Below are 12,605 nucleotides of genomic sequence, written 5' to 3' on the forward strand. Positions count from 1 at the left end.
AGCACTGACTTATAAAATCTGCTCTGCGAACCCATAAGCAAAAGAATTTTGATAATCAAAAAATTTCACACTCTCAAAATGCAGGAAACGGTGTAATCTAAGGCAGACAACATAAAAGCCCCCATAAAATCTTGGAAAAGAAAGCAAGATATAAAACGTGTTTCCTCAATGCAGGTACACTGTAACAGAGTTCACCTAGTTCGTCAGGTTAAGCCAACACACGCAGCTCTTCCTCCTCTGTAAGCAAGCTCACAACTCCATATGCATGAGCACACCCAAATCGCTTTACAGCAATACTTCTTAATTTTACCCATTATGAGAGTACATGGAAGGGGTCGATACTCTTCAGCTAGAGGAGAAAATGCAGCCCCAAGACTGTGGATGGTTTTTGACCTCGTGGTATCATGTTAAACCAAGCATTAGCCTCAATTTAAGGCAGTTTCCAAACAGGAAAGCAGGCACTGTGCTTGACTGGTTCTGACTTTTGTTTCCATAGCTTTTAAACAGCACAGGCATGTCTTTTCCTGTTCCTGGTGTTTCATGGCATTCCCTATTTATGTGGTGGTCTGCAAGTTTTACCTCATCAGGAACTCAGCAGGAGCTCCACAGAGCTGAGAAATACTGTTATGCTCCTTTATGCAATGCATGTCTCTGTGGGCCTTTGAACATTTAACACAGAGCAAATAAATTATTAGCGCGTGTGTGCATGTGCATACAGATCTAAGATACATAAAGGCAAGAGCAACCAAAGGAAACAGGAATGTGCATGGAACGGTTAGTTATTAAAGTATCTACTATCACAAAAATCCAGTTGTAAGAATCATTTAAATGCAGATCTGCAAGGAAAATGCTGAAAGAGCTCTGCTGAGCTTTATGTACTCACATACATGGCTGCAAAGGCAAGGAGTAACAAAAGGGACCCACTTTTTTTACCTAACAATTTTCAAGTCTATAGCACCTGTTATCCATCTCTTAATACTACCGCTGAAGAGCAAGCTGATCCTTTAAGATGCCCCACCTCCAGAAACAAGATACACAATCACATCAAGTACTGAATGATTTCTATGACTCCCGTCATCAGAGTGTCTGAGCACATTACAGCTGTTTGATGTATTCTTTGTCACAGAGCAGAGAGGAAAATATGATTACCTCTGTGCTATAAATGGGAAGAGAGAACAAGGGACAACAGTAATGTATCTGGGAAGTCAGTGGCAGAGCAAGGAAACGAGCAGCATGGCTCTGCACGGCTGGCACTCTCACAATGGGACAACCAATCCTGTGCTCTCACAGCCAGGCTGAACAGAAAAATGTCATGTGATTTTGATGATTCAAAACCACACAAATACTTCCCAGGTTTTTTTCCCTGCTCAAGAGTTTCCCCATCTATCCATATACACCAAGCAATTTGCTTAAGCCTTTTCTCACTTGCCTTAGTAAATGCAAATAAAAAATCCATTCAGGCAAATGTCCTGGATTTGTAACATCCCAACACACTTACAAAATCTTATATGTAAACAGATACTACAACACATTGACATGCTGAAAAAATCCCCATTGCCTTAAAAGCAAACAATAATTCTGACAATCTACAATGAAAGAAAATCATCAAGTGATCACAAGCTCCTTGTATCTTACACACGCTTCCACAAAACATTGCATTTAGAAGAAATAGAACATGGCAAGCAGAAAAAAACTCACTCATATATCAGACAAGGACTGAAATACGTTCAACAGGAGAAAGAGAATAACAAGTCATGAGTGCAGTGAAAAGTAAACCCAGCTAAATTCTGCATCAAACTCAAAATCTGAAGAGTAACCTAAAAATCCATTCCAAAAGAACAGTACTGATTTAATCCAGGAAGTGCAGCAACACAGATTAAGTTCCTGACTGTCAGATACAATTCTCAGATTCCCTGAAGTTGGGCATTACATTAAAGCCGACAGATGAGAAAAGTATACAAATGTCTCTTTAGCTGGGCCTCTAAGCCAGGAATAACACACCTCAATCAAACAATTCAACTAATACACTTTAAGGAAAGTTCAGAATCTGCCATCCTTTCTGTTCGTGATTGTTTGAAAAATAACAGCTTCTATCACTAAAAGAAATCACAGCAAATGGAACAGGAAGAACGCAGCTCTTCCAAACCAAGCTACAGTATCATCGTGTCATTTAAGAGCACTACAAGACATAGCTACCAAAGCTAGAGATGTTTGAGGACATAAAAACCACTGCTTACCTTCTAACACTGTTAATTTGGCACTTGTGTTTATCTCCCCAACGCTGTTGGTGGCTGTGCACTCGTAGATAGCTTCGTCTCGATGAACACGCAGCGGTTGTATACGCAGAACAGATCCCGACCCATCATCAAACTCGATAACCTTTAAGAACAAAAAGCAAGCGGTTCTTAAGCAATATCTACATCAAGAAAAACAAAGTCAAAATAATGCAGGGTTAAAAACAAAACATAACACCCCGTAATCTACAAAATATTGTGCAAATAGTCCGTTGTTCCATGTCCAGGAATGCATAAATTTCAATCAAGAACATATCAGCCCTTTGAGAAGCCCAGAACAAATGAAGATCCAATGAGGTTCTTTATGAAGCAATCAAGCATGAAAAACTACCAACCTGGTAATAAAGAAGTGGATCTGATGATTTAAAACATCTGAGCCGTATTTGCACTAATGGTTTTACTAATCACACTGATAGCAGTTTAGTGCCAACTCTCACCTTCATGGAAGAGCAGAATGATGTACTCCTGTGGGATCACTAGGAACTGAGTTACAGACCTACAGCAACAGCTTGAGCACCTAGAGCACGTGCTAACCAGTACAAAGCAAGGGGTTGTAATGTCCTTCAGCATCAGGTACTTTGCAACTCTGCCACTATCATCAACGATATAATTATAGCTTCTTCCCCAGCATAATAAATAAAGTCCTTAATAAATCATTGCCTTTCCATCCTGCTAAGGAAGGTGTAACATACATTAATCCAAGAGAAGAGGTACCTGTTAACTTACAGCTGGATCACTATAAGCTATGCCTTAATGGCAAGTCAGTGAAGGAGCAGCCTCAGGCCACCATTAATGCCAAGCTCATCCTATTACTCCTATTACTGAGCACCGTAAAAACTGAAAATACGAACTGAACCGCAGATGGTGACAACATGAGGGAAATGCACAAGACCCCTGCTGTCACTGGGGAATTCAGGGGCAGATGGAGAGACTAAGCTGAGCGTTCTTGCAGAAACACGTGTCAGCCCGGGACCTGCATCACCTCTATGCAAAACTTCTAGCTGATTTCCAAGAGCCCTGCTTATGGGCACTTCCCACAGCTCCAGACTGAGGAAGTGAAAATGGGAACACAAAAACTGCAAGCACCACAAGGCCCTGCAGTGACAGGAGATAGGAAGAACAAATAGGAAGAACCAGGAGGGTAGCCACTGGAAATCTGCAGTTCCTCACAATGGAAGGAATAACCTTTCTGCTTGAAGTAATAGAAACAGATGACAAAAAGCCCTACTCTGGGATCAAGCAGCAGCAGACAGGGCAGAGGAAGGTGATTATCAATGCAGTACACTTCGAGAAATTACTTTAATTTTTTATAATTGAATTTTAAATTAAATATGGAACTGTGACAAAACGCTAAATCTTCAACTATAATCCTTCCATGGTATTTTAAAGCAACGCGGTCAGATGCAGAGACCAGGTTCAGTGATAAGGATTAGAACGCTATGAGGTGAAAGAGCAGGAAAGCCCTGTTCCCCTTAGGGCCCTCTGAATAAACGCAGTGCATGAGAGGAAAAGAGCTACAGCCACAAAGAGCCTGACAGACACCGACACCAGAAGCGTTCACTTTGCTAACTGCAGATACTTTTGTGCAATAGCTCAGCATCCCTATGTATGATAGTGTTTTGTTTTTTTTTCATTTTAACTGAATTCCTGTTTTCTTCTAAGTAAAGGCTTAGTAATGAGGTGCAATTAACAGTTGTCTGCCAAAATATCCAGACATCACTCACAATCTCCAACGCAATAAAAATGCCTCTACTCTGTATTGAAAGTGATACGAATAAAGGTATGAAATTGCTCACGTAAATGCATGTAGCAGCACATATCCCTCTGGTAAGCCACAAATTCACTACAAAGCTTATATTTACTTACAAACCCGAATGTTTAAACGGTTACTATACGACAAAACTTAAACCTTTATTGGGGAAAAATACCAATGTAAAACAAGATTGAAATTGATTACTTTAATCAATGTTTCCTGCTCACATACAAAATCATGATTAAAATTGGTGACTTGAATCAATCTGCTCTGGGCAACAAAGTCATCTGCGCTCCGGTCAGGAAAGCAAAAACATCAAAGGCAGCAGAATGTTGCAGGGTCACACTTTCAAGGGCAGTTTTAGAGAGAAGAACACAACTCCAGAAAAAAGCAAAGTAAAGAAAAAAGTGGAAAAGATGGAAATTTGCTATTTAAAATATGAACCCAACTGGACACAAATGACTGTTACAGAGATGAGTAAGGGTCTGGAGGGGAAGATATATGAGGAGTGGCTGAGCGTCCTGCGTTTGTTCAGCCCCCAGCAGAGGAGATGAGGGGAGGCCTCATGGCATGCAGGTCCTCACAGGGAGTGAAGGGACAGCACTGAGCTCTTCTGTGACTGCGACAGGGCCCAAGGGAATGGCATGGAGCTGGGTCAGGGGAGAGTGGAGGTGGGGTAGGGAAAGTGTCTGCCCCACAGGGCAGTGGGCATGGAACAGGCTGCCCAGGGCAGCGGGCACGGCACTAAGCCTGATGGAGTTCAAGGAGCATTAGGATACTATTCTCAGATGCAGGATTTGAATTGCAGGTGGTCCTGTGTGGAGTCAGGAACTGGACTTGGTGATCCCTGGGGGTCCTTTCCAACTCAGGGTATTTTATGATTCCACGGAAGTCAAATTACCCTTTGAGATGGCTTCATAATCTCCTTTCCAAGTGTATTTGTTGAGGGTGGCAGCCCTCACTAAGAAAGCCTTCTGTTAGTATTTTGACATCCCACTTTTAAATTTCAACAGGTATAGCAGGCCAAGGAGGTACCATGTCAGCTTTCACAAGGAAAACAGAAAATCACTGCTAGATGCAACTTTCATCTGCCATCCCATTCAGAGTAAGGCTGTTTTACATCTGAAGAAGGATCTCCCACGTGTGTGCAACCAGCATCACACTTACAAATGACAACACTAGCTCTACAGATAGCACTGCTGCAGGGAAGGAAGCTTACTTTAAAGTTCTAGATCTGGTATTGTTGCGATGCAGAGAAATCTGAGCTTCAGTGAAGAATACTGTGTACTGACAACCTGCAAGCATAAGGACTTTTTTACTTTTTTTTTTACTTTCCTTATTACCTCAAACCGCTGAGAACTGACTTTCTTCCCCTTCTTCATCCATGTGATTCGAGGCTTGGGCTCTCCTGTTGCCTGACACACAAAAGAGGCCACTCCTCCAGAAATCCCAATCTGATCTTCAGGAGCTTTCATAAACGTTGGTTTGCCTGGAAAAACAACCAGATCACCCCATGAGGACACAGCATCAGACAAGGAATGAACGAGTCATATACATCTAAATTAAAAGATAATTGGTGCTTCCACTACAAATCCAGGTTGAACAGCCTCGGTCACACAAAGTCAGCACAGCCTGCAACATGACAAGCACGGTTTCTGCTCGAGTACCCTTTTTTCTGAATTGAATGAGCCTGCTTCGCCTGTAAATGAGGGCAGCAGTGGGCCCTCCCCAGTCCCCTAGGCATTCCTGCATGAATGTGAGGACGTGAAACAATTTTTACCTTTTTTTTTTTTAAATTAAATAAATGGATTTTTTTTGTAAGTTTATAACATCGTCATAGCACTGGAAAATACAGAGCAGCTGATACACAAGACCTACAAAATTCACCATACGTCAACATTTGTTTTCCTGAAAGCTGTTAAGACATTCATCAGAATTAACTGATACAGTTTTATGTGCACAACTAAGAACCTTTAATTTTGTTTGAGATGTGGACTGGCATAAAAATCCTACAGCCTAAGTACCTGGAAACCTGCACAGGCTGGCCTACACTTGGTAGAACTAATCAGTAAAAATGAAAGTCAGCAAAGTAACCAAAGTGACATTCAGGCCTGAAAGACTCAGCAAAAATGAAAAGAAAAAAAAAATCATGTAACATTTTAATAATCAATAAAAAGTTTCATGAAAATACAGTTGCGTCCTCTGGACCAATCAATTGATGTGTCCAGGTTGAAATTTTGCAACATCCCAGGGCAGTTTTGAATTGCTGCTTTGACCAAGGAAGAAGCCTGGGATGCTCTCTTATCCTTACAAAGCATCAAAACATTTAACCCCACGCAGGGGGTTCACAGAGTACAGCCACAAAGTCACTCAGGCAGAGGTCACCATGAGGCCACATAGGTAACATAGTGTACAATTCTGATTAACCACTTCAGAGATGAACCTGGCCTAAACAGCACAGAGAAGAAAGGAGTAAGTGGCTGCAGCCAACAAGAGCAGGAGAGGCGCCTTCAGCCCTGAGATGTCAAGCACCGAGAGCACAGCCCCATCTGCAGCTCCTCACCTTTCTGTTCTTGACACGAACATGAGGGAGGCCTGCAGGGAGATGGGGACATCTGCAAAATCCAGAACCCAGAGTGTTTTAACATTAAGTTTTTGAAGAACCAAAGGTTGAGTTTTCAAGATCCCGGTGGATTCAGCGACCCCAGAAGAAAACACTGTTTAAAGGCATTTTCCTAATACATAACGAGATTAAAATGCTAACCTTGGCCACAGATATTCAGAGGTGTACTGGATTGTACTCATCCTTGATGGAGAGAGCCTTTAACACAGGGCAAAGAAAATAGCTCAAACCCCAGAAAAAAAAGCCTTTTAAGATATAATGGTCACCATCTGCAGTCTTTGGCACATTGTCCTGACATTAACAGCGAGCAATTATTAAGTGTGCTTGTCTAACTGAGGCTGATTTCCCATATTTACTCATCTATAACCATGTCTATTTCTACTTAGTTTATATTTACATATATCTGTGTTTATTCACCTCTCATCTATCCCAGTGAAATGTTAATTTACTGTTCAGGCAGCTGGTGATTGCAGTGTGATTGACTGTCTTGCGATGCAGTGTGCTGAGCTGATGTCTTGTATTGCATTTCTGCAGTTGATTTGTTCTTTTGATTTTCTGTTATTTACTCTGTGATCTTAGTAAAATAGTCTAAATTTTTCAAATGACAAATACAGCAGAATCCAAAACTTCTGTCCTTGAAGAATACAATGCAATTACATCTCTCACTGTACACCAACTCCCCAGTTCATACACTGAGGACTTACTTTACTTTCGTACATTTTAAAAAAATCAATACTATTAAAAACCAGAACAAAAGGAAACGGAATGTTCACAGGCAGTAAAACCTTAAAAACCCACTGTCTCGTTCAGCTTGAATTTACACTGTTGTAATGAATCTTTTTCCCCTGCACATTTAATTGAGCAACACTCATTTCTGGAAACCATCTAAATCCACCGAGACTGGCCACAAAAGTATACCTGTATATAAGCCACATTCTCATGCAGTCTGAGAAAGGGAATTTCTACAAAGCAATTTTAAATGTTTGTATGCCCTGAAGTTTTAAATGAAAGCACTAATTAAGCAAACCTAAAATTCTGAGTTCTGGCCCCAGGACAACAGCTGGGCACGGGCATACATATTATTATACCTATCAGTAATGTTTCCCTCTGTGAGTGCTAACAAAAATGTGACAGATCTTCCGTGAGGTTCCTAGAGTCTGCAGCCACAGTGACCTCCAGAGCTGCCCTCTAGCCACCAACCCCAAGCGTGCTGCTGGGGATATGTCACCGTGGCCACTTCCCAAGGGCAGAAGTACCTACTAAGGACAGGGATGCACGGTGGTGCAAACAGCCTTTTATGTAACCTGTTCTGATCGTCTGCACTCCAGGGCTAGCCCTGGAAACACAAACATATAAGAATATACTGAAAATACAATATTTAATCAGTAACAGAGTCATTCTCTTGTTCCCCTCTTAAATTCACCATGACCGCAGTCTCCACAGATGATTATGTGCGTGCCAAGCCTGAAGTTTAATGCTGCTTGTTCAAACAAACTACAAAAAGATATAATGTTCTGAAGTGTCTTTTGAGGCAAAAGCCTGACTTTTTCTTGATGATACTAAAATATATATATATATATGTTTTTCTTCAAATTTTCAACAAAAAGATTGACTGTATACCTAAGACTAATGGAGAGAGAACCTCCTGAGCGAGTCCTGGGTGACAGCAGGGAGAGGTGGCTGTGTGCCCATCACACCCACCTCTGCTTACTCCATCATCACATGGAGTAACAGCTCCAGACTTGTGTATTTGTCATCTGACAACTCCGAACAGCTCAGCCTCTCTCCCTGGCCTCTCTGCTCCAGCGCAGATCCCTGGAGCATTCTCCATCCTCACCCTCTAAATGAATTCTTGCTCCTCACTTCATAACCAAGCTCCCACTACACCCGGAGAGGAAATTACTGCTATCATCATTCCTTTTTACTCATAAGCTTCAAGCAGGAGCAAAGGGAAAACTTTCACCTTCGTGGCTGAGAAGCTTTCCCTGTTTGGTCTTTGCTCAAAACTACATTATTCTATGGACCTTATGGGAAGAACAGTTCTGAGGTGGAATACCATGAAAAACTGTGTGTTTTCTTTACAAGAGCCAGAATCTTACTTGGCTGGAGGCAGAAAGATAACTAGCTCAGACATGCCCCTCCATTGAGGGGCAAAGAAAGGGATTTTCCTTCCACAGCTAATTCTGCTGAAAAAGTCACTTGCTGAGCAGCAAGGAGAGATTTCTGGATAATCCTATAAAGCGAATCACAAGGAGGGTCTCATGGCGTGGAAGAGATGCTAGCAGAGGTTATACACACATAAGCCTTCTTCAGCACACCAGGTAACAACAGCGGGCTCAGACAGAGCCCTGTGAAACTCTCACAGGAAATGTTCCCTTGAGTCACGTTTAAGAGGGCTGCAAGAATCTGAGTGCATAGAGGCAGAGTGAGGAGCACCAACAGACACGAGGCACACAGCAGGCAGTCAGGCTGCTGTCCTCAGCAAAGCACAGGGGGCTGGGGGGGCCCTGCAGCCTGCAAGCACAGACTGTGGCACAGACTGTAGCCTATTGCCCAGCTCCTGGCACAGCCTTCCTGTGGGGCACCCATGAGCAAGACGCAGCCAACCATGAAGATGCATCACTCTCACTTCTATTCTATATATATGTACACATACACACACATAGATATAAATCACTGTTGTTCTCATCTATTCTAGACAATTTGCTTGTTGCAAAACAATTGTTATAAATCACAAATCCATCCCAGCAGCTATCTTAAAATTTGCTTTACCAAAAGTAGTCATGTTTCAGTTCTTCGTCCTTCTTCATTTGTTTTAGAAAGTCAAACCAGCTCAGAGTCACTTCAGCATCACTCAGGTGGCACAGCTTCTCACTGAACCATAGCACCTTCCCAAGGAGAAAAGGCAGATACCCCTCAAGGCCAAAGCACAGAGGTGCAGCTCCCTCCCTCTAACCTGCCAGGTGTCTGTTATGTGAGCTGCAGTCTTCCTGTAGTTGAATGTGATCTGCACCACCTGACTAAAACACCAGCCAAAGCCTTGAAAAATGCTGCTGGGTCATATATATTTAGCACAGCCTCTTCTATTTTGCTACGCATTAGGCACACACCAGTCACATAACAGAGATTTCCCTGTAATTTTCTAATAGCCAAAGAATTTCAAGTGGCTGAAATGTAAGATATGCCAACATGAATATGCTACTTACACAAAAATATTAACATGTTTATTTCAAAGATGCAACATCAGATGGTTTCTTAAAATAAAGGAGAAAATGAAATTGATTCCTGATGCTTTTTCAGTATTCAGCACCCACATCAAACACATCTCATCCAAAAAAATTTAATTCAAATTGGCAATCACGGTGCTCCTCCTGTTCTTGTGCATGCTGTTTTTTCACAAAGTCACACACAGGCTTGAGAAAAATGAATTATTAAACACATCTCTGCAATTAAGTGTTCTACATGCACTCACCTGCTGCGAGAGGTTTAAAAGAAAAATCACTTTGTCCTCCTGCTGCAAGTGACCACTGCTCTCAGTGGAACAGGGCCCAAAACAAGAGTGGCTTTGTAGGAGAGGGGAGCCTGCATTTTTATCAGAAAGCTTTTGTGACTTGGGCACAGTTAAGATTGAAAGTAGCCTCCTTCATGCAGGAATAGAGGCTATGATAGGAGATAACTAGATAAGCACATACAATAGGCATACATGAGCTACCTTATTTAGGTAGGCCTGGGCCAAATGAATTAAAAGAAGTTATCGACATGAGCGGGAAAAGGTTACAGGAATGGTTCTTCTTTCCTGGAAATAGCAAAATTCAAGTTGAAATCCATGGTTTTAACCTTCCTCGTCTCAACTGTGCCTTAGCCTCCACCATACAACATACCTGCTGCTCTCACACACCTGCCATCAGGTTGTATACATTAAAAATGATGACACAGTTCCTCTTGTACAATACTGGGAAGAAACCAAGGATGACAAGGACTTTCCCATGCTCACACCTAACTTCTAAGAGGAAACTAAGTGGTCTGGAAGACAGAGGTGACACGTTCTTATATATACAACAAGGATAGCTCTTTCTCCCCTTCTTTTATGATCTTGGATGACTGATACCTGTGTATGGATAGATAGATGCTTGCTAAAAAGGCATTCTGGTGAAACTCATTCTGCCTCAGAAGACAATATTCCGAACCCAACACACTCCCCAGACTGCTCTGAAATACAGATAGCTATCTAACACAACCTGCACATCTTCCTCTTGCTTTATCATCTTGTTAGGTTGTAATGCTTAAAAGATGCCCAACAGCCAGGACAAATGATTCTACTATTTCAATCTCACAAGTCTTATGAGGAGCGGCTGAGGGAGCTGGGATTGTTTAGTCTGGAGAAGAGGAGGCTCAGAGGAGACCTTATAGCACTCTACCACTTCCTGAAGGGGGGTTGTGGTGAGGAGGGGGTAGGCCTCTTCTCCCTGATAAGTAATGACAGGACGAGAGGGAATGGCCACAAGTTGCGCCAGGGAAGATTTAGATTAGACCTCAGGAAGCATTTCTTTTCTGAAAGAGTGGTCAGGCACTGGAATGGCCTGCCTAGGGAGGTGGTTGAGGCACCATCCCTAGCGCTGTTCAAGAAGCGTTTAGATGAGGTGCTTAAGGACTTAATTTAGTAGTTGGGTAGAGATAGTGATAGGAGGATGGTTGGACTAGATGATCTTATAGGTCCTTTCCAACCTTATGAACTTATGAACTTATTTCAGTGGTTGAATTTTCCAGCTTTAAGTGTGTTTGCCTGTAATAATCAAATCTACAAAGATTATCTCCAAGCAAGTTGCCTTTCTCCTCACCTTCATTACCAGCCTTCCACTCATAGATAGCTTGAAGTTCATACAAAATGAAACCAAATAAAGTGAAAGATTAATATATTAATCTCAAAGTAGTAGATCTTTTAACATGCTCAATGACCTTTGTAACTTTCAGTAGAAGAACTACATTAAAAAAAGAGAAGCAGTCATCCAGCAGAGGCTGTGTTTTTCCTCAAACACCGGACGAAGCACAGTGAACTAAGATGCCGGGTCCTCATTTCAGGGAGAAACCCACTATGCTTTGTTTATCTGTGAACAAGTTTAACTGAGGAGAATGAAAGACCAGGCCAAATGAATAACGTGATCAGTATTTACAACCACCTCAGCTCACGAGCTCTTACCACGTTTGACTCCTAAGTCTCCACCTTCCCAGCTAATGGGTGCTACTGACAGTTCCTACAAGATGCTTCTTCACCACTGGCTCAGTCTTAAAAGAATTCTTTTCTAAAGGGAATGACACACATGTGGGCATCCTTATATCCAAACTTTGTCAAGCCTTCTCCTTTACAGGATTCTTTAGAGGATTTATGTTCACTAAATCATGTTGGATATTAGGAAAAATTTCTTCTGCAAAAGAGCGGTGATGCAATGACACAGGCTGCCCAGGGGGGTGGTGCGGTCACCATCCCTGGATGCGTTTAAGGCCCATAGAGAAGTGGCACTGAGACATGGTGTAGAACAGTCACAGGCATGTTCTGATGGTTGGACTAGTTGATCTCAGTGGTCCTACCAACCTTCATGATTCTATGACTCTAAATCCAGCATAAATTATGAAATAGTCTGTAAGTGAAAACTGACCATTTAAAAACTTTTCCTTAAAGCAATGTAAGACCTGGTGTATCTCCCTCTGGTCAGGTGTCAGACCTGGTTGTACATAAACCTGTCCTGCACCAGTGGAAGCTGTGCCCACTGTGAAATGCTGATGTTTGGAGAAACATGCTTATTCCACAGAAATAGCAGCTAAGAGCAGTTAGTTCGCTCAAGTGTTAAGGCCACAATTACTGGATATTAATAAACTACAGCAACAGCCTGTCATTATAGTGTTGTACTTCAGCAAATTTCTAATTCTGTCTCTTTAT

At 42.0% G+C, this 12,605-nt stretch overlaps 1 protein-coding gene across 3 annotated transcripts in view; it reads right to left on the minus strand.

Moving 5' to 3' along the window:
* The window catches only part of PTPRF (protein tyrosine phosphatase receptor type F), a 338,292-nt gene that overhangs the window by 166,965 nt on the left and 158,722 nt on the right, over nt 1-12,605 (minus strand). For all 3 annotated transcript variants that reach the window (XM_065740325.1, XM_065740315.1, XM_065740306.1), the window contains exons 4-5: nt 5,391-5,536; nt 2,238-2,379 (exon numbers count right to left, since the gene is read on the minus strand). In XM_065740325.1, the coding sequence (XP_065596397.1) occupies nt 2,238-2,379; nt 5,391-5,536 (288 nt within the window). The remainder of the gene's footprint in view (nt 1-2,237; nt 2,380-5,390; nt 5,537-12,605) is intronic.

Source organism: Cyrtonyx montezumae, unplaced genomic scaffold (assembly GCF_038088225.1).
Source record: "Cyrtonyx montezumae isolate F1298 unplaced genomic scaffold, pur_monq_1.0 scaffold_1, whole genome shotgun sequence".
Classification (NCBI taxonomy): Eukaryota; Metazoa; Chordata; class Aves; order Galliformes; family Odontophoridae; genus Cyrtonyx; species Cyrtonyx montezumae.